The sequence below is a fragment of the Lepidochelys kempii genome, chromosome 7 (assembly GCF_965140265.1).
Source record: "Lepidochelys kempii isolate rLepKem1 chromosome 7, rLepKem1.hap2, whole genome shotgun sequence".
In the NCBI taxonomy this organism is placed as follows: domain Eukaryota; kingdom Metazoa; phylum Chordata; order Testudines; family Cheloniidae; genus Lepidochelys; species Lepidochelys kempii.
The window spans coordinates 113,851,909-113,874,485 of NC_133262.1; the positions used below are offsets into that span (position 1 = coordinate 113,851,909).

Below are 22,577 nucleotides of genomic sequence, written 5' to 3' on the forward strand. Positions count from 1 at the left end.
TCAGGGCACTGACGGACCTCATCGCAGAAGTCTCCATGTTTCCCCTGACCACAGCCAGAGTTTGCCTGCATCTACTAGTTACATGGCAGTGTGTACATATGTGGTGCACCACGACAGGCTCCGGATGCGACCCCTGCAGCAATGGCTGCCAACGGTCTACTCCCAGTCCAGGGACCACCTGGAGAAGGTCATCACCTTCTGTACTTACCTCGCTGCATTGTTGGACCGATCCCAGGAAAGTCCTGTAAGGAGTTCCCCTCAACAACACTCTTCACTCAGTTGAGTTGGTTTCAGACGCCTCGGACCTCATCTGGGGGACCCACCTCAGCACTCTCCATACCCAAGGTATGTGGTCCCCAGAGGAATTGACGCTACATATAAACGTCAAAGACCTCAGGGCGGTGCGCAGAGCATGCATGGTTTTCCTACTTCACCTGTTGGGCAGAGTGATCAGAGTTCTCACATACAACACAGCCTTGATGTTCTACATCAACAGGCAAGGCGGAGTGTGATCCTTGGCCCTCTGCCAAGAGGCACTCCATCTCTGGGACTTCTGCATCGACCATGGAATCCACCGAGAAGCATGTCACCTTCCAGATGCCAGGAACACACTAGCAGATCACCTAAGCAGGGACTTCTCCTCTCACCACAAGTGAATGCTCCACCCGGATATAGCCGGCATGATCTTCCAGAGGTGGGGAACTCCCCAAGTAGATTTGTTCACCATCAGACAGAACAGGAGGTGCCACAGGTTCTACTCCAGACAGGGTCTGGGCAAGGGCTCCCTCTCCGATGCTTTCCTCCTGCCATGGGCAGGAAGCCTGTTGTACGCGTTCCCTCTGATTCCACTCATCAGCAAAGTCCTAGCGAAAATCAAAAGGGACAAGGCGCAGGTTATCACCCCAGCGTGGCCACGGCAGCACGGGTTTGGGATGCTGTTGAGCTTGGCAGCGGTTCCCCCGTGGCCCCTGCCAGATCGACCAGACCTGCTGTCACAGGACCACGGTCACCTCTTGCACCCCAACCTTGCATCTCTCCACCTCACGGCATGGATGCTGCGTGGCTGAACCCTGAAGAACGGACTTGTTCAGAGCAGGTCCAACAGGTCCTCCTGAGGAGTAGAAAACCCTCGACTAGACAGAGCTACCTGGCAAAGTGGACAAGGTTCTCCCACTGGGCGGCCAAACGGGGCATCTCCCCTTCGCATTCTTCGGTGCAGTTGATCTTAGACTACCTGCTTCATTTGAGGAACCAGGGCCTGGCACAATCCTCTATCAAGGTGCATTTGGTGGCCATCTCCGCCTTTCATCCACCCATCCAGGGACAGACAGTGTTCTCCCATGACATGATGGTCAGGTTCCTCAGAGGTCTCAAGAGACTTTCCTCAAGTTCAGTCCCTCAACTTGGTTCTGTCCAGGCTCATGGGCCCACCCTTTGAGCCTCTGGCCTCATGCTCCCTGTCTCACCTATCATAGAAGGTAGCTTTCCTGGTGGCAGTGATGTCGGCAAGATGAGTCTCTGAGCTGCGAGCCCTGACCTCAGAACTGCCGTACACGGTCTTCTATAAGGACAAGGTCCAGCTCCGGCTCCACCCAGCCTTTCTTTCCAGATGGTGTCTGCTTTCCACATGAGCCAGGACATCATCCTTCCGGTCTTCTGCTCCAAGCCCCATGAGACTAGTGAAGAGAGGTGCCTCCATGCTTTGGACGTAAGAAGGGCCCTGGCTTTCTACCTAGACTGGACAAAGCCTTTCTGTAGGTCAACTCAGCTTTTCCTCTCTACAGCTGATAGAATGAAGGATTTCTAACTGGATTATCTTTTGCATAAGGGCTTGTTATGAGCTGGCAGGGGCCCTGCCACCGCCGCTCATTAGAGCCCACTCAACTGGAGCGCAGGCATCTTCGACGGCCTTCCTGGCACACATTCCAATCCAGGACATCTGTAAAGCTGCGACATGGTCCTCAGTGCACACGTTCACGGCCCACTACGCCATCACTCAGCAGACCAGGGACGACGCTGGGTTGCAATGTAGATTGTAACACAAATGGGAGTGAACTCCTTACCCACCTCCGAGGGGTACTGCTGGGAGTCACCTAAGTTGAATGGACATGAGCAATCACTCAAAGAAGAAGACAGTTACCTTTTTCCATAACTGTTGTTCTTCGAGATATGTTGCTCATGTCCATTCAATGACACACCCTCCTTCCCCACTGTCGGAGTTTCCAGCAAGAGGAAACTGAGGGTGGAGGGGGCCGGTGGCACCCTATATGCCGCGGCATATACATATCACTCCAGGGGGCACCAGAGCTGGTCCCCTACGGACACTGCTGAAGGGAAAACTTCCAGCACTAGTGTCTGTGGTGAGCACACACACCTAAGTTGAATGGACATGAGCAACACATCTCGAAGAACACCAATTACGGGAAAAGGTAACTGTCTTTTACATCATATGCCATATTACTTACTATTCATATTCATATTGTATGCCAAGAGCAAAAAAGAGAAACTAAGAGAGGTGGATTGCGACAGTCGTCATAACTCAGCCTTAAAAATCCAAAAAGGAACACAATGGCAATTTCTCCAATTCATGAAAGTCTGTTAAAGAGTTCCCTTCTTTCACTGCCTGGTGATGATCCATGTTGACTTTAAAGGTCCATATGATAGCCTTTCAAGAAGCCATTGCATCCTTTCAGAAATAACTCCTCAGATTTCCATGTACAATGCTACAGGTAAGCTTTTCCTAAGTAGGGGGTCTGATTTTGCACCTCTGAAGTTAATGGGCATTTGCCATTGGCATCAGTGAGTGCAGGATCAAGCCCTATTTTAGGGCCATATCCTCAAGCTCTCAGTTCCCATTTAGGTACGTAAAGAAGTGGCCATATTTCCAAAGGAGCGCAGTGCGTTCAGTGAAAAGCTCTTGTGAAAATCTAACCAGTAGTGGCTGCCACATTTGCCCTCAAAGACACTGCATTACCACTGTCTAAGGCCTTGCCAACACAGGGTCTACGCATGGCCCCATTGTGAAATGAGTGGTTGCCATGGTTGCTGGGGAACGTATTAATTTTCTTGGCACTGGGATGTACATATCTGGGGTGTTCATTGACAAGGGCAGTCCAGTTAAGCAGCGGTCAATCCTAACGTATAACGTGGGGGATAAATCAGTTCCCTGGGCACACTCCTGATTAGCTATATCCCTCTCTGTAGTTTGTTGCATGTGACTTTTAATCTGACATTATAAAAATGAAATATGATAGACTTGCATGAACCTTCCGTTGGGCTTTAATTGGTTTTGTCACAATTCGTGGGAAGGGCTGTGTTTTTTTCAACGTCCATTTGATACAATTAAATAAAATTTGCTACAGTCCCCTCAAACAAGAGGGGTCATTTTATGCAAAAGCCCAATGGGGATTAGAGCAGTGCCAGTTTGAGGTACAGGAGTTTTGCTGAGTGCTGCAACCAAAATCTCCTATTGGGAACTTACCCATGAATGTTTCACAATATAATAGACAGTCTTATTCACTTCTGTTTCTTTTATGTAGCAAACAGAGTTCAGTGCCGTTACCTCTTATAAGCTCTGTGGGGTCCGCTCTCCCCTCACAATGCACACAGCTCCAATTATAGTCCTGTGCACCCAGACAGGAGAGTGGAGAGAAACTCTGAGGTATTTTCCATCCATCCCTCATGCTCCTTTGCAATGAAACTTTATCAGTCTGAATTCTTCTCCCCTAAGTTGTGCAGAAACCCCATCAACATAAATAGGGCAAAGCTGTGAGTCAGCAAGGAGGACAGAGCACATGGAACTTTTTCTCCAAGCACAAGTTTGCTAGCAGCCCCAACCCAAGGGGTACACACTGTTGACACTGCCTCCCCGCTGCACCAGCCTCTGGAGCTGGCTAGGTGCTGACTACTCTGAATTTTGGGACCTATTTATCAGGCAGAAATGCTCTACGGCAGCGGAGCAGATGGAAAGCTGCTTCAGCTGTTCCTTGGGCAGCTGCTCTGCCCCTTGTTTTCCTCTTCTCTGTGGTTCCAGGCACAATATAGGGTAGCATTAGACTTTTCCTTTTAATCATTTTTAAAATGGCTATAATAGTCTCTCTCTAATCAATTCAGTTCATTCCTTAATAAATCCCTGTACTGTGTCTTTAAAAGTCTGCAATGAAAAAAGTTTTCACATAGCACCACCTAGTGGAGGCCAACCAGCTAGTAATTTAGTTACAGTGGCTATGGGAGTTCGTTGGGAAGTGAAGCTAAGCTCAGGATGTGAAGTACTGTGGGTATTAACTTGTTAACATAATAGATACACAAATAGGAAGAAATCATTTTGTAATATATAGTGGCATTAGAAAGGTTTGTTGTTTCGGTATAAATATACATCTGGGCTGACCGTTGAAGATGTTTATAAGCGTTCTGAATGTTCAAGCTATACAGAATCCACAGGTCTGCAGTTTCTCTCCCACCGTAGTGCCCTGATCGGTGTAGGAGTTGGGCCTCTTGACTTTTGGTGCATTAATTACTGTGGGAGTCACTTTTCATCAGTATTCCCTTTATTTCAAGAGACTATAGCACTGAAGGACCCTGACCACCTACTGCTGCTTATATCGCCGCTGTTGTAATCTGGAACAGTTTTTTCTTGAACCTGTCTACTGCTGTACTAGAGAGAGACCAACCCAACAGTACTAAAGCCGGGAAAATTCTCATTGAAGTCAATGAGAGTTTTGCTGACATCAGGACTACAGGCTTAACCCCAGAAATGCTAAAACTACTATTACCCTGCCAATAAAATGACCCATGTAAATGTGGTGTAACTGTGGTGTGTGATGATCTAGCAAAACACTTAAGGTCTTGTGTAACTTTAAGCATCTGAGTATCCCTGTTGGTTTTTAAGGGCCTGTCTCCACTACTGGTGGGATCTAGGCTGCAGCGATTGATCCGCCTGCGGTCGATTTAACGGGTCTAGTCAAGACCCACTAAATCGACCGCCAATTGCTCTCCTGTCAACTCTGGTACTCCACCAGAATGAGAAGAATAATGGGAGACGAGGGGAGAGTTTTTCCCATTGACTCAGCATGGTGTGGGCCCCGTGGTAAGTAGATCTAAGCTACGTCAACTTGAGTTACGCTTCTAATGTAATTCAAATTGTGTAGCTTAGATCGACTTTCACCTGTAGTGTAGACCTGTCCTAAGGAACTGTAGGTGAAATCCTGGCTTTATTGAAGTCAATGGGAATTGTGCCATTGACTTCAGTAGAGACATGTTTGATCCCAACTGCTTTTTTGAATCAGGTTAGTTTTGAAATCATCACTTTCCATTTGCACCAGTTTACTCCCCTGAACTTTTCCCTTTTTGCTTCTAAATATGCGTCTCGGTATATTTTAAACTGAATAGTTTAAAGACTTCAATGTGGTAGAAAGCCAGATACATGGTCATGTAAAGCCATGTGATAAATTGCCCATAATGAAATGTCATGCACTCAAGCCAAAACAAGTCACACATGTATCTAACCTAGGTGTGTTTAGATCAGCATTTGCTGGCAAAGCAGGAGCAAGCCTGTTTCTGTAACATTCTCTCTTTCATGTCTTTCAGTCTCCAAGGACACTGTCTCCCACCCCGTCTGCAGAAGTAAGTCTGATGGAGCCCTCTGGGGCAATGTGTCACAATTGCTAGAATTATTGCTGCCAGGAAGTGCAGTTATTGCTTGTTCTAGGCAGCCCAGTTCTATTTGCTATTTACATAGCACAGCTTTTTTGATTATTGAAAGTGCAGGAAAATCAAAAGAGAGGACATTTAGTGCTATCTGCCTGATTGCTATGGAGAATGAAGCCACTGCGGGATTTGATGTCTGCAGAGCAAAGGCATTTATCAAAAGTCTATACAGCGAAGGTCACTTTCATGAATTCTTCTTTGTTTTGGTGCATAGATCAGGGCCAAATCAGGAGCGGTGCTGATTTACAGCAGCCAAAGACCTGTCCCTAAGCATCTGAATACTGTACGCTGCTTACCATTAACATCTTTGTGAGAAAACATTACTGTGGCATTCCTCTAGAGGGTACTGTGAACATTATAGTGACACTCAACACACGTAAAGACAGGTTTCAGAGTAGCAGCCGTGTTAGTCTGTATCCTACATGCATCTGATGAAGTGAGCTATAGCTCACGAAAGCTTATGCTCAGATAAATTTGTTAGTCTCTAAGGTGCCACAAGTACTCCTTTTCTTTTAACAAACGTAAAGGCATTTGTCAAGATTTTAGTTGCTAGCAGTATACAGTATATACATTGTCACTTGTTCTGTTTTCGTAAGTAAAATGTATGCTTACCTCTACATGCTTCCAGTTCTATAGTAATTTTATGAACAAGCTTATGGTCTTGGAGTTTTCCAGTTACACCTCTCCCACAGGAAAGGTGTGTTGCAGGGGGATTGTTTGCTTTTTTTTTTGTTCCAAGATTTACAAAAGTGACCAGTGATCTTGGGTGCCTCTGTTTTTGGATGGCCACATAAAAAACATTTAGAAGAGCCCGATTCTTAGGAGGTGGTGGTTGAGCCTTGAAAACCAGGCCTTCTTAAGGAATCTCAGGATGAAACACCCCAAATCACTCGTCACTTATGAAAATTGAGGCCTCAGTGTTACTTACCAGAATTTAGCCTGAAGGTCAGATGGAATTATAGGACTCTAGAACTTAGCTGTTAGTCTCTACAGTAGTGGATTCCATGAGAGAACTTCTGATGACAGATAGTACTGTGTGATGATGAAACAGACATTAAGATGAAAGGATGTTATTCCTTTAGCAGGTTCCACTGACATCTTGAGGCCATTGAAAACCAAGTATAGTTGGCAAATTGTCTGGAGTGCACTTAAACATTTTTATTATTATTATTATTAATTCTTTTAATGCTTCTTATTCTTCAGGGTTATCAGGATGTTCGGGATCGGATGATTCACAGGTCAACCAGTCAGGGCTCTATTAGTTCTCCGGTGTATAGTCGACACAGCTACACTCCCACAATGTCACGCTCCCCTCAGCATTTCCACAGACCTGGTAAGAGCAACTGCATCAGCAATTTACAACTTGAAGCATTGTATTTCTTATTATGTCACTTAATGAAATAGAGAAGAAACTATTAATTGTTTAGCGTTGAAAAGCTAGTGGCAAATTTTAAAACTCTCATTCCTATTTATTCGTCTCATTTTTTGACAAATACAAGACCAATTAGTGTATGAATGTATTGTAAATTACTCACCTGTTTTATAACAAAGTCGAATTAGGAATATTTTTATGTATTTGAACGTAAACCATTTTTTGCTGCATGAAATTCAGGGAGGCTGCCTGGTGTCTGAAGGAAAACAATACATCTTGGAAATAAAAATCATGGCCTAACTTTCTAAAGTGACTAGTGATTTTGGGTACCTAACACCTTAGAGACTCCTGATTTTCAGAAAGTGCTGAGCATGCGCCCTCTAAAAATGAGGCCCATTTAAGGTGTCTCAAGGGGGCACCCAAAAATTCAGACACCCAAAATCACTAGTCACTTCTGAAAATTTCGGCTCATATTTGCCAAGTAGAATTTCTTAATTAAAAGCCTAGTATGTTGCCAAGGGCTACATTTAAATAATATGGATCTAACTTATTCACTCAGAAGTAATACAGTTGCATGTAAAAAATAGACAAACATACACACTGCTTCAAGTCCCCAGTACATTCACAATTATTCATTGTATGTATGAAATATATGCATATGTTTGCATTTTTATAAATACATGTTAGGCACTCATTTTGATGAAATATGGTTCTAAAGGTTATTTTTTAATCTACTCCTCCAGATATGTTGAGTTTTCACATTATATTGATGAAATAAAATCTTTGTAATGAAGTTTTAAATTAAGCAATACACTCATACAGCCATATTCCCATCACTGATTACCCAGCACCAGAATGGTTGGGATACCAAAAGGCCATATGCAGTAGGATCTGTATTTTTAAAAGTAGGGATCTATGAAAGAATGATCAGTGTGGAGTTTGAGTGACTTAATTGTCTTCTAGTGGTGGCGGGCTGAAAACTGCTAGTTACCTATATCAAAAAATACTTCATTTTAAGGACCTAATTTCATGATGTGGGACAAAGTCAATATTGTACGTTACAAGATACTGATAACATGATGATGATGTTTTAAGATGTGCATTGTAGTTAAAACCAAAGGCGGCTGACAAAGTATGAAAAAGCTGCAAACTTCTGTTTAGTGCTATCAGATCTCTTAAGGTTTTTCACATTTTGTTTGTCATTGATTTGGACAAATCTGGGCTTTATTCCAAAGTTTACTGTGACACTGAGTTTCACTATTTCAGTTAAAAAAAATGCCATGTGTTTGTGTAAAGTACTTTTCTTTGGAACAATCTCTCTGTTTATATGTTCTCCAGCTTTCCTTCAGTGTAGAGATGAGCTCAAGCCACAAAGTTTGGATGCAGATCTGAAATCTGCTTAAGTTTGTGGGGCACAGAGTATTTTGGGGGCTTTTGTTTCAGATCATAGCTACTTAAATATCACATCTTTGGCTCATTTCTCAAGAAATTTGTATTACTCATTTGTTTCTGTTCTACACATAATACCATTTGCCTTTAGCATTCTTATTTTTTATCTTTCCAACATGCTTTGAGCTAATCATTTGTAATGCTCTGTAATTCTCTCCCAGCATTACTGGAGTTGATCAGTTAAAGCAGTACCTATCTGATCACCTTATTGTTGGCAAGAACATAGATACTTCTTGCATGATTAAGCTGAGTTCTCTTACATAACTTCTTGCTTTGTCTGGCTCCAGGGCAACCCTTGAGAAAGAAGTGAACCACTTTGGAGTGGTTCCTTTTTGTTGACACTGCTAGCACATCATTTCTTTAAGCAATTCGTGCTTTAAACGTTTTGCAAAAGTTTGCAGCCTTTCGCCCTCACCACCCGCCTCAGCTGCTCTTTGGAATTTCTTAAAACAATAGGAAACCTCTTGCATGCCTCTGGACTGCTGTTATTTGGTTAGGCACTTATCAAAGCAGCTGCTTTCTAAATTAATTTGGATTTAGAGTTTGTGATGTTTGCAGAGGATAGCAGGCTGATTTCTGGTAAATCAGTAGCTCTTTATGCCAGAGAATGTTATACTAAATGGGATGTACAATATAAATCTGAACCTGTTTTCAAATACTTCCTACAACTTTGCATAATATTTTTGAACCCTGGTATTACTTTAACCTTTTGTCTTCCTACTTTTCAGACTCCTAATTGTTCAGTGGTGTTTCCTTTGAAGCCTCTTTCCCTGCCTCTTATTTTTTGTTTTTTCTTTGTTTTCATTTGGTCTTGCCCCACGATTCCTTGCTGCTGCAGAGCTGCTGTCTACTGGTGTGCAACGGTTGTCATACCTGTGCACTAGCAGTCTCAGCTCCACCCACAATGACTCCCGCCCTAACTCCCCATTCCGACACCACTTCATTCCCCATGTCAAAGGTAAGGAGCCAGGCCTTTCCAGTTAGTGCCCTACAGAATGGAGATTTATTAGCATTTGGACAAAGCTAATAAGATGCATCTCCATAAGGTGGCCATTGGCTGCGTAGCTCTCAGCATGCCTCCAAATGTGTCATTACATCTACAACTGTGTTAGACTGACATAGCATCTTCTCTCTGAGGAAATATGTCATTTCTAAGGGCCCTAGTTAAAGAGTCAGATGTATATTGCGTGTAATAAATATACAGGAAAGCATTATCATCCACCACTTAGAAAAGAGATGTACTGAATTTTGCTTATTTCCATAGCAGTCTGTAATCCACATAGGACCTCTCATGTCCAATTTAATTCTTATTAATTCTGGATCCTTAAAATATAAATATTTAAGTTTAAAAACTTCCCGCTAATATTGCCTGGATGAGGTCAAGTTGAGAATATTGAATAAAAAGCTTTTACGTCATGTAAAGATCAACGGCAACAAGGAAACGCATCACTGTTAATTATGACAGCACTGATTGCTGTCTGACCAAATGTTGTTAAAATCTCATTATTATTTTTTTGTCTAAAATTGTTCAAACTCTTTTCTGTTGATTTTTTGTGTGGGGAAGGGGGGATTTGTCATCTTTGCTTTCTGCCCCTTCAGTGAGCTCATTCCAGATAGTTAACCTCTATTTCTGCTTCTTGCCTTCTGTGAAAGTTGTATTTTATTTTCATTTTTACTGGAGCAGAGGCCAGTTGGTGCTCTCATTTCCCCAACATGCTGGTGAAATGGAGAGTATCGGTTGGGTGAGGAGGTCACAATTTACATTTGCTGTGAGAGCTCAGGGAAGAGGCAGTAGCATGAGCTGAGCATATTTTATATTCCTGTTCTGTTGACCAATGCAGACAGCATTGGTGTTACCAGTAAAAGAGTTTTAAACAGATTGTTGCCGGGGTCTTTCAAGTAATGCTAATAAAGCTCAACCTTCTATTTCCCTCAAACACTCAGGTCAATGTTACTGATTTTGATCCTTTCATTTTTGTAGATTTTTTTTTTTATTAACATGCACTTCCAACCCATTCCTTCCAATTCTTTTAATTGCGTCCCAGTTAGAAATCTCACTTCGTACTTAAAAGATGGGGACCCTTAAAAATTGATGCACTGCTCATTTCAGCATGCAGTTGATCCATAAACTTTGCAATTTCAACATTCTTTTGCTGTAAATCTAGATTAATGCTCACCCTCCTTCCAAAGGCACTTCTGTCCCTTTTCCATTACTGTTAAGAGAATAGCTTTTTCAACAGATAACACAGGAAAACTCTCTTCATATTCCTTCCCAATTGTTTTCAGTCATCTGAAAAATAAGACTCTTGGGGGTTAAATCTGTCAATCCAAATGGGACACTAGGAAAAGGGCATGTTTCCTATAAGATAAATGTGTAGCAAAAATTAGAAGATTCCACCATTGTACCAGGAGATTTTGTATACAAAACTTTGGCTTAAGTAAGATTCATTGGGCTAGAGTCTTAGCTGGTATAAATCAGCATAGATCAGCAAGGGAGTTGTATTGATTTACGTCAGCCAGAGATGTGGCACTTTGTTTCAATTTCTATTTATTTTTTTATCAAAGAGGGGGAAATCTTCACTGTGACTAATCGAAAAGAAAAATGTTTCCCTGTTTTCAGTTGGACAACAAGCCTTAACTCCACTGGGAGGTGAGGGCACTCAGCACCTACAGAAAGCTCGGAGTTTCCCCAAGGATTGAACCCAACCTCAGAATTTTGTACCCTTTTTCCCAGAATCTAAATAATTTACAAAGGTCAAGGTACCGAATTCTACTTTGCAATGGGCCTGATTTTCCTGTCCCACAAGTGTAAATCCACTGAAGTCAATGGAGTTACATTGCTGCAAAGGCAGTATAAGTGAAGAGAGAAGTAGGCCTGGTATATTGTACTGCACATGATTAACCTACAGTAATCTGTGCAGGCAGGTCATTTTACCTAAGAGGCTAACAAAGACATAATGCTGTACCTTTGCAAGCTGTATTCCAATTGGTTGGGCATGTAATTGGGCACGTATAGTGCTAAAATAATGAAATCCAAGCATCAGACAAGCAAGGATTCAGAATAGGGGTTAAATGAACGATTCAAATTATCCCTTTTAATCCCTAACTCACAGCGCTCATTGGCTGAGGCTGTAAAAGGCTCATGATGACAGACATTTCTTCATTAACTAGAATCTGGGAGCACATGTGCTATCTCTCTATATGCTCATGTACTGTACGATTTTACATGTGTGTACATAGTGTTATATGGAGAGATTATATAGTTTGCGTGGTATGGTTTTTTTTCCTTTTCATTTCTTTGACATTCAAAATGTGTTGATTAGAATGCATCATATGGTACATGCTGCCCACTGTTCCATATTTATATCTGAGCTTTTTGTTAGCTAGTGATGGGATAGAGCTGGGTATCCATACTACATTCTGTACTCTGCCTTCCCTCTGCCATTCCTCTGTGTCCAAGTACATTTCTTCCGGATCAGTGTAGCAGAGCACAAGGGAGCTGGCATTGGCTTTGTAGGGTCTAGTGAGAACTTCATGAATATGTAGCCACATAAGGTGTCTTGTCTATCCTAGGTGTCTCCTTTTCAGGGTAGATGGTGGAGAATAGCTGCATATGACCACTATGCTCCACATTCATATATAATGCAGGGACAAAAAAACCCTCCGTCCCCCTCAAATGGGCTTTGCAATCCTGTCTGTGGATACTTTGAAATGATGGATACACTTGGCCAAATTCAAAGGTGAGATGTAAAGTGAATTCCCATACACTTGGTCAGACTCTGTGTCCTATCTACCAATCTGTAAGGGCTGTTGTCATAACCACAGTGGTCCCAGGATATTACTGAGATAAGGTGGGCGAGGTAATGTCTTTTATTGGAGTGACTTCTATTGGTGAAAGAGCTTACACAGAGCTCTTCCGCAGGTCCTGGAAGCTTGAAAGCATGTCTCTCTCAACAGCAGAAGTTGGTTCAATAAAAGATATTACCACACCCACTTTCTCTTGATTGTGTAAGGGAATATAAATTGATGTAATTTAAATGCTGATGAGTCAGAAGAAGGTGTACATTTTCTCTTCTTTAACGTACACCTTCCTGTTTGTTAGCACTGCTGGTGTGTGCATTAAACCAACATAAACTCACTTAGGCCTGGTCTAAATTTAAAGCTTAACTGTTGTTAAGGCGTGACCTAGTTATACCAGTAAAAGCCCTAGTGTTGACACAGTTGTATGAGTATAAGGGCTTGTCTACACTTACATTTTATAGCTCTCTAACTTGCTGGCTCAGGGGTGTGAAAAATCACCCCCCTGCATGCAGCAAGTCTGAGCGCTTTAAAGTGCTAGTGTAGACAGGCTCTCCCAGCCCTCGGAGCTAATCCCCTCGTGGAGGTGGATTACCAGGAGTGCTGGGAGAGCTTTCTCCCAGCGCTTGTGTGCGACTACACTCACACTTCAAAGCACTGCTGTGGGAGCGTTCCCGCGCAGCGCTTTGAAGTTTCCAGTGTAGACATACCCTAAGGCACTTTATACAGGTACAACATATTTTGTTTTGCCAAACCAGAATAAACTATACTGGTATAAGGACTTTTATGTCAATAAGAAAAGGAGTACTTGTGGCACCTTAGAGACTAACCAATTTATTTGAGCATGAGCTTTCCTGAGCTACAGCTCACTTCATCGGATGCATACCGTGGAAACTGCCTTTCATGCAGTTGATAGATTTCCACTCCATACGGCTAAATGCAGTGCCTTGCATAATGACAGGTTTCAGAGTAACAGCCGTGTTAGTCTGTATTCGCAAAAAGAAAAGGAGGACTTGTGGCACCTTAGAGACTAACCAATTGATTTGAGCATAAGCTTTCGTGAGCTACAGCTCACTTCATCGGATGTATACTGTCCACAGTAGTGGAGTGAAGTGAGCTGTAGCTCACGAAAGCTTATGCTCAAATAAAGCTTATGCTCAAATAAATTGGTTAGTCTCTAAGGTGCCACAAGTCCTCCTTTTCTTTTATGTCAATGTAACTGTGTCTACACTGGGGAAAGAGGGTTGCTGCTTTAGCTATGGAGCATATACAAGCACACGTCCATAGGCAAAACCTTGACCCCATTAAAGTCAATGGAAAGCTCCTGTTGACTGGAATGGGGCCAGAATTTTGCCCCCTCTGCCTAGGATTTTTCAGAGGTCTTCAAGAGCATTGCAGAGCCGCAGCAGGCTCATGGGTGAACTGGGCCTCTGAGTTTAGAGGCATCATTGCATGAGAGGTCACCTGCCCTCGCAAAATGTGCCTGGCACTGGAATGGTGACTTTAGGCCCGTGTTACCACATGGGGCCGCATCCCCACATCCGCACACACACACACACCCCTCTCGATCTCACTCACCCCAGTGCCTGCCTGTGTGATACTGACTCCAGTGCTTGCAGGCTGCAGCAGAAATTGAATGCTCTAACAGCCCTGCCCTGGACGAAAGACGTGGTTTGGCTCAATTTCCTGGCTTTCTGCTCCACATAGGAAGTAGAGGCCAGAAATCCTTACAGACGGGTGGACGGTGGCTCACCACAGCCTGAGGAGGGCTGCAAGCTGGCAGGAGTTGTCCTGGCATGTTAGTGCAGTGGTTATTCAGAGGTGCAGAGACTCAGTGATAATTTGACAAGGATCTGGATGTGTCTGTGTATTTTAGCCTGTGCCTGGTTCTGTGAGCTTGGCCCTATTTCTGCATGGAAGTCGTGTGGCAGTCACCATAAAGATCTGGAGCTGTCTGAAGTGGGGCTTCTTTGGTCATAGGCATCCCAGAATGCACTGAGCTATGAGCCAGGCCTGGGATTCCTAGACTGCTGGCTGCAAGCCAGCCTTGCAAGCAAAGAAAGTAGCAGTGGTAAGCAAGACAGAGGGCAGCAGGAGGATAAGGAATCTGCATGAGAAAGGCATATACAGATTGCCATTTAGTCAGTGGTGCCTCTATGGGTGGGGCCAATGCTGGGCATGTCAGAAAGGACCAGAATCATGCAATATTATACAAAAGTTTTTCCTGACTCTAAATGGTTATCAGCTGATCCCTGAAGCATAAGGTACCTGAGCTTAGGAGGAGGATAAGGTAGTGAAAAGGAACAAATGGAAAGAGTTAAGAGAAGGGAAAGGTCTCTGAATTCCACTTCCCCAACTGCTGCATCCGAATGATCTATATAAATTAAAACCACTTCCGATTTTCTCCTCATCTCCGGCCTGTTAGAGTTCATATTCCTAGGGGTTTGTTTCCTTCAGTGCTGGCAGACTGAGGGTATGGCTACACTGCCAAAAGAAAGATGTGTTCTTAGCTAAGGTTAGCTAACTTGGGTTAAACTATCAGTGAAGAGGCTTGAGTTCCAGCCCAGGCTCCCTAATGGGCTTGAATTTAAGCTGTTAACTTGAGTTAGAAGCTGAGTTGCTGTGTCTTCACTGCTATTCTAACCTGAGTAAGCTAACCTGAGTTAAGAACACACCTTTTTCTTCAGTGTAGCCATTCCCTGAAGGGCTCCAGCGTGCTTTGTGGCTGCATAACTAGAACTGCTGCAATGCTTTGGAAGTTTACAAAGTGCCACAACACAGGCTCATGTTTGAGGCAATATGAGACATGTTCCTTTGCAGACATGGAAGGAATCACAAAGCACAAGCATACACCTAATGGCTGCACACCAGCCATGGATTATCTGGGTAGATGAAGGAGCAGGGGAGTGAGTCCACTTTTACACATACATGCACACTCATATGTGCACTTTTTGCTTATATTCCAAAGACAGACCAGAGGGACAACTCACACGCCAGAATTCTCTTTGTGAGGTCCATTATGTATGTTACTCTGGAAGTATCATGATAAGGAACATTTGCTTCCTGGAGCAGCATTCCCTAGTGCAGTGACTTTCCATACGAGCACCCTCCTCCCATTTGGTCGCATGATCTGTGTTACCTGTTGGGGTTGAGGACCCCTGCCCTAGACGTTTTGAAAATGAAGTGCACTATAGATTTCACTGGCTACTGCCAGGTTTTTCCATTCCATTATAAACATGTTCTCCTTTTTAGTTGAATTTCACAGCTGATTTCATTTATCCAGTTCAAAGAAATTCTCCTCAGCAAGGAGCTTCTGATATGTTTGGAGTCAGGAGAAAAGTAATTTAATTCTGCTGAAAGAATGACCCACCTTCTGGTCATTACTGTTCAGATGATGTCCTGCATCTCTGGCAAAGCTGTTCTCTAGTAGACCCGCAGATTGAGGTCACCATCATGGCTTGGGTCTCAGAGCTGATAAGAACCACCTTCCATTTCTGTTAATCCATTATGTTCTCATTTCTTCCTTATTTTTTCCCGGGCTGTGTGTTTACTTTTTTCCCCCCTATCTTCCTCCCCTGTCTTCCTTGCAACTTCATTCTACATAGGTATGTCATGTCTCACCCATGTGATTATCGTCATGCATGCTGGGTGGGTGTGCTTTTTTTGTCACCATCTCAAAACCTGCATGTTTTTCCTCAACTCAGATGCTGAAATAACAAATTTTCCATTGCTCTGTCTAGCGAGATGTTAAATGGCAATAGACTTAATGTAGTGGTGTTGCGGTCATCCCTCCCCCTCTGGGTCGAAGGTTGGCCAGACTGCCTCACTACATCACCAAATTGCTGCCTATTATTGGGGGAATTAGGAGACCAGGTGTTAGCGTCCTGACCATTCTAATGGGGCTGAATCTCAAACAGTCTGTAGTGCTCTAGCCCTCAGGCAGGGCAGAGCAGTGGATAGTTCAGGGACCCAGGCCCTCAAGGAGGGTGGGGCACCAAACTGTCTAAGAGCTTAACCCCCAGGCAGAGCAGTGAATAGTCTAGCATCCTAGCTCTGGCGGATGGTAGGCTAACGTAGGCCTCCTGGCCTACAGTGGGATCTGAGAGGGTCAGAATACAGTTTTATTTGCCCAGAAATTCTTTGTTCTTTTCACTCTGTATCATATCATATATATCATATATATATGATGCAGAGCCAATATAATGTACATATTGTACCTATCGGTGCTCTTCTTGCTAAAATATTAGTGTTCATAAACCCTTTTTTCTTAAGAGCCGTCATGGTCTAAGCCTCTCAGCAGATCAAGCTATAATTCTGTGTAACTCTTCTCAGCAAATTTTTAGGGACCAGGTTCTTGAGAGCAAATGATCTATTGTAACACAGGACTCCACTTTCTCAAATTGGGGCTGCTGCTGTAACTGTATCTGAAGTTTTTACACAGCACTACAAGGCTCTGGTACAGAAGTGCTGTGAAGTGCACCATTCTCTGCAATAGTGGTTAGGATTTAACGTCTATCCACCGAAGCATCATTCATCACGAATGACAGGTGTCACTGGGAAGACATTACAGAGGAACCTCCGGGAATAAAACAGAATGGAAACATCTGTGAAGCAATAAGTGCAGGGAGACCTGGTTCAATTCAGGGTACCCTGTCAATGGGGTCTGTTATATAACTTATTAGTGATATCATCTGGGTTCCTAGATGTGGGATTATCCAGCACAGTTTAGTCAATGTGATTGTGCTCACTAATTTGTAGTCAATATAAAAAGGAGTGTAGAAGGGCTTCTTCAGGATATGTACAGAGCAGCTAATTATTTATGGAGGCCCTAACACATTCACATTCTTGCAAAGCCACCCTCAGCCTTACCCCAGACATATCTCTACCCCCAACACTTCTCTCTACATCCATCTTCCCATCTGTCAAAATGGTGATGAACGTCAGCCATGACCGACCTTCATGCCATGTTGTCACCAACATTCAGCAGGTAAAATGTACCTTTTGACAGCAAGGTGTGGATTGCAAGCTTCGCTCACAGAAAACCCATAATTTGCTTGCTGCAAGACTGTGTAGTTCAAGAAGTCTCTTCTGATTACCCTTTCTCATTAAACGTTTTTCCTGCTAAATGCATGACTGCTCCCAACCAGTGGGAGCAGGAAGAGGGAATGACGTGTCTGCATACAAGTTTAAAATATGTCAAATTAGCTATGTGTTGAGATTTACAGTGGGGGTGGCAGTCTACAAAGCACTATCTTAATAAAAAGGAGTTTATAATGTTCTAATAGAAACAAGTCTCTATCCGAAGTCAACATAACCAAAATGATATATTCTATAGAGCCTGACTTCAGAACACAATATTACATCCTTGAATTGCCACACACAGATAACCATAAAACCAACAAGGAGGCTGGTGGCACTTTAAAGACTTAAAGATTAAAGCCTCCTCGTTGTTTTTGTGGATACAGACTAACACGGCTACCCCTCTGATACAGATAACCCATGTCACTTTAAATAATCGTGCATTCTGCTGCTCCTAGCTGATACGTAGTTTTCCAAATTAGCCATTGGTTGAACAGGACTCAGAAACAGTGAACCTAAAATAAAAGAATCACAGCACATGGAACATCTGATGGCACAGGACATTTGGGGACTGTGTAACAAGACAGGGCCAAACAATCAAAGTGGTACATATACTAGTTTGCACATGCATTTGTATGGACAAATTTTGTGCATGCAAATCATGCCCAAATATAGTGTTTGTGCATCAATTCCTCATGTGCATAGACAAGTCACAAGGGTGCAAGTGACTTCCTTAAGCACAAGTGGAGGGGCCTCTTGGAAAATTTGTTGTTTTAATCGCATGCCTCAGTCAGGGTAGCATGTACGGTGAATTGCCTTGCCCTTCTGCCGCATTTTTAGCTTACTGGCCACCCGTAGGAACAAAAATACTTTTATCTGATTATTGGATTTATAAAGTATAAGAAAGGTGCTTAGCCAACAGCTCTGGGTGCCTTGCCATTGCTTAGAAATACAGGTTAAAGTTCACAAGGACACTGGACTGGAAAATGTGACTTCTTTTGGGAACTGCAATTCCACTGGTTGTCAAAATTTAAAGCCCACTTTTCCTTCTCTCTTTCTCTTTTCACTGTGTCACTCAGTTCCAGCTGGCATTGGTCCCCTTCTACACATTTAAAAAACAGAAGGGGCTTGGTTCTCCTTTGGAGTCACTACATCTGTGTAAAGTAAGTGCACATGTGTTCTATTTTGATTGGCGAGCACTTCTCGTCCACTTTACACAGGTGTAAATGATGGCACAAGGTGCAGGAGAGTGGAGAATCAGGGCCAAGGTTTCCTTAGTTTTGGTTAGTGTCTGTGCAGCCATGTGGATGGAAAACTTGCTCTCAAATCTTGATGTCTGGGGTGGGAGATAAGCACTGCAGAGAGGTCTCTGGCTCATTTCAGCAACTTTCAGGGCTCCTGGGTTAATATGGTGGATCTGCTGGGAGGGGAAGGAATGTTCCAGTCAGAACAGTCGTATAATGAAGACCTAAGTTTAAGAATTTTAATTCCTGTGCGGCTAAGCTAATAGATTTGTGGAGAACAATGTTCTGAGATGGCCTAGGTGACCTAACATCTATTTTCCTTTTCTAATGTCTGTGATCCTTCAATTTAGGGAATTGTATTCCAGCTGCCAACATCTGCTTCTACATGCTTGGAAACCAGTTTCATTTTGGGTTTGCATATCAACTACTATACCACATGCCTGTGATTTATAACCAAAACTGTCAACCTCTGTACTGAACCATTGCTAAATAACCTTCCATTCCTCTCTCCCGCCCTGCCCATCTAACCACCAGGCTGCCAATACACAGCTCCTACATGCATGCCGTCAGAATGAATCTGAGCTGCTTAAAACTCAACTCCAGTATGAATGTGAATCTCTGTCTCTGCAGGAATATTGAAAAGCAAAGTCACCCAGTGCTAGTCAAGTCTGTTGAATATTGTTTGTTTTTAGTTCTGCTTTAAACCTCTCTTCCTCCCTGGAATTTTTGAGTTTACCGTCTTTTGGTTGGGTTTTTATTATGCTTGCTTCTTTATCACTCTCCCTTTTCTCATTTTGTTTTCTCCCTTCTTCTCATTGGAGGCAATGAGCCGTCCAGCGGTCGGAACTCCCCTGTCCCTTATCGGCCAGACAGCCGCCCTCTAACTCCAACTTACGTTCAGGCCCCTAAACATTTCCATGTTCCAGGTAGGAGCTGGCACTGTGTGTCTTGGTGTCCTGTCACAGTGTAGAATGTAGCCTTTGTCACCTCTGTCTTGTCTCCATTACTTCACGCTGTTTTACTTGGTATGCGCACACAGTGTTCTGACTCACAGGGACCTGCTCAGAGGAGTCTTGTGTTTAGCAAGTGTGGAGGGATGGATTGTGGCTTTCTCTTGCCCTGTGCTTCAGCATTAGAATGGGTTGTGGTTCAGTATTAGTCAGTAGACAGTGAGCTGACCATTTAGGGCCTGATCCTTCTCTTACTTCCCCAAGCTCTGAGCCATGCTTGGAAGAGTTACTCCTGACTTACACTAGTGTATGTGAGAGGCGAATGGGGCCTGGAGCAGTTAGGATGCTCTCCAGCAAGAGCAGTTAAATCTAAGCATGCTCGTGATTTTCATATCTGATAAAGATAACTCCTGACTTGCTTTGTCTTCAGCAAGACCATTCCAAGTTAGATCTTTTTTTTTTTTTAACTAGATGAGAAAAATTCTTTTTTTGTTTTTGTACAATAACTTGACTTCCCATACAAGGATACATAAAGTCAACATGCCCTGTTTACAAGGGACAGACTGTTTTAAGTCAAATTTACAACTTTTCCACTGTGGAAAAAGTTTCCTGTTCCTGTATTTAGATGGAATGAGGGAATGTCTCTATTTATAGCTTTCCAGTGTAGGCAGGTGGAATCTATTGCATGACTTAAATACCCTGGTAGCGTTTACACTTATTTGTTATTCAAGTAGAGACAGTGGTCCACTAGCAGGAACAAAAAATGCCTCTTTGTCTCTGTGTTGTGAATTTGCCTAGTTTAGTCAGTGATGTAGGGCGTTATCAGGCAGGATTTACTTTAATTTTCATAGATTTGTAAGGTTCCTTTCCTTGATACCAAAGATAAAGTTTCAGAGTAACAGCCGTGTTAGTCTGTATTCGCAAAAAGAAAAGGAGTACTTGTGGCACCTTAGAGACTAACCAATTTATTTGAGCATAAGCTTTCGTGAGCTACAGCTCACTTCATCAGATGCATAAAGTTGTTTCCTTTAGCGCTTTCATTGGACCCATGATGTGCATTGTATGCTTCTAAACATTTTCTGTGACAGTTGTGGTAATGTAACCAAAATCTATATTATACAGTAGCAAATGGTTATTTTGCAATGCAGATTTTCAGCCCCTAATAGAACTCATTGTGAATAATGGGATTCTGATACTTGGTTTTTCACTGTAGCATTAATTTTGGATCACCTTTCCTGTTGTTTCTGTGAAGAACTTGTATGGTTTTTTTTAGAACGAACCTTTGCCTGTTTCTAAATTAGCATCTGTTTAAAAAAAAATTCCCAGCTCTTGAAGAGGTTGCTGTAGAAATACTGTGTCAGAGTTCTGAGGGTTGCAGTTAAAATCTAATGCATAATGATAATGTGCTGTACAAATATTTGTCACATAGAAATGCTTTTAATCTCTCCATGTTGTGGTTTGGTATTAGCACGACACTAGTTAGCATTGCATGGAGCAGCCCTCTGGCCCAGTGCAGTATAAGCATTGGCTGCTCTTCAAAATGGCAGGCTAGACCACATGTCCAGCAGGTTTTACTGTGGACTGTAGGTTCGCTGCATTGCTCTACACTCGGCCAACTCCTTGGTTGGAAGGGGAATGAAGCCGCTATTGCTGAAGCACAATTTTCCAGAATGTAGTCATTGGGGGGTTGCTGTGCCCCGGTTGCTTCCGTATTCACCATCAGAATATCTCCTTTGCTTGCATTCCTTCTATAACCTTTGTGTTACTAATACACTTCTAAGTATTTAAAATGAATGGCTTGTGACTTAGATGCATCAACATGTTGCAAAATAAATGGCAAAAGATTTCATACCCCATGTCTGTGACTTTTCACCTGTTCTAGTATTTTCTCGAGTAATCCAGCTATATGTAATGCTAGAGCTTGCTTTCTGGCTTCTTCTTGTGCTGACTCCTTGGTTTGGTGTGTCTATTGGTTTGGTGTTGCGGTTTTTCTTTTATTCATAACTGAAGTCTTCCCCATGTTCACACATTTCTGCTTTTTAATTCCACAGATCAAGGCATCAACATTTACAGGAAACCACCGATCTACAAACAACATGGTAAACCCTCTTTCCTCTCTGTATTTTCTAAGTAGGAGAGTCCGCTCAATTAAACATTTGTACAGGATAGCAGAAAACATACAGTGTTTCACATACACATTACAAATTGGAAATATTAGTTTAAAAACAGCTTTTGTTGGACAGATTGCCAAGTAGAAAGAATGAGTGGAATCTTGGCCCCACTGAAGTCGATGACAAAACTCCCGTTGATTTATATGGGACTAGGATTTCACCTTGTGTCTTTAACATGATTTAGATATCATACCTATTCCTACAGGAATTCATCATGGTAAGACTGATTTTTCAACAGGAGGGTCTCAGCATATATCGTATTAACTTTTGTTTCAGGCAAATAAAGTACAACTCTTTGTTTCCACCATAAAGATGGAGATTTTTATTGGCAAACCAGTATTCCAAATGCAAATTTGCTAAAAGAGCTAGGAACAAGTAGAATTGTTGAAAGTGTTGTATGCAGTGTATCTCTGGGGAGCCGATTTGACTGGCAAAGCCAGTGGAGCAGCTTGGATAGCAAAGTCTATTTGTTTTTCCAATATTCAGTTTCATTGCTACTTTAAACCTCTTTCCAAGCTGCCCATTGTTTTATCATTCCTCATAATAATAATGATGGGACCAGACAACTGATTTGCCACTGCCTGATGCTTTGGAACATGCTCCCTGTTATTACTGAATTCATTCACTATTGCCTTCTGCTATGAATATAGAGTATTTAATAGGAAAAGGCTTTTTTATTTTGGTAAAGCACATGTGACTATATTTCATGAGGGAATTCTTGCATTTGCCTTTAGAGATCCGACACCAACCAGTATAGTTTCTTTGTAGGATTAGGTAACAGATGGACAGAATCATAAGTTTTAGATGA

At 42.7% G+C, this 22,577-nt stretch overlaps 1 protein-coding gene across 14 annotated transcripts in view; it reads left to right on the plus strand.

The window, feature by feature from the left end:
* Positions 1-22,577, plus strand: part of ABLIM1 (actin binding LIM protein 1) — a 314,726-nt gene that overhangs the window by 267,007 nt on the left and 25,142 nt on the right. For 11 of the 14 annotated variants that reach the window (XR_012160071.1, XM_073354282.1, XM_073354291.1 and 8 more), the window contains 4 exons: positions 5,587-5,622; positions 6,910-7,039; positions 19,470-19,574; positions 21,650-21,697. Coding sequence is in view for 13 of the 14 variants with exons in the window: in XM_073354282.1 (XP_073210383.1) it covers positions 5,587-5,622; positions 6,910-7,039; positions 19,470-19,574; positions 21,650-21,697 (319 nt within the window). In the remaining variant the exon portion in view is untranslated. The remainder of the gene's footprint in view (positions 1-5,586; positions 5,623-6,909; positions 7,040-19,469; positions 19,575-21,649; positions 21,698-22,577) is intronic. The other 3 variants (XM_073354285.1, XM_073354286.1, XM_073354289.1) reach the window with 1 other exon arrangement.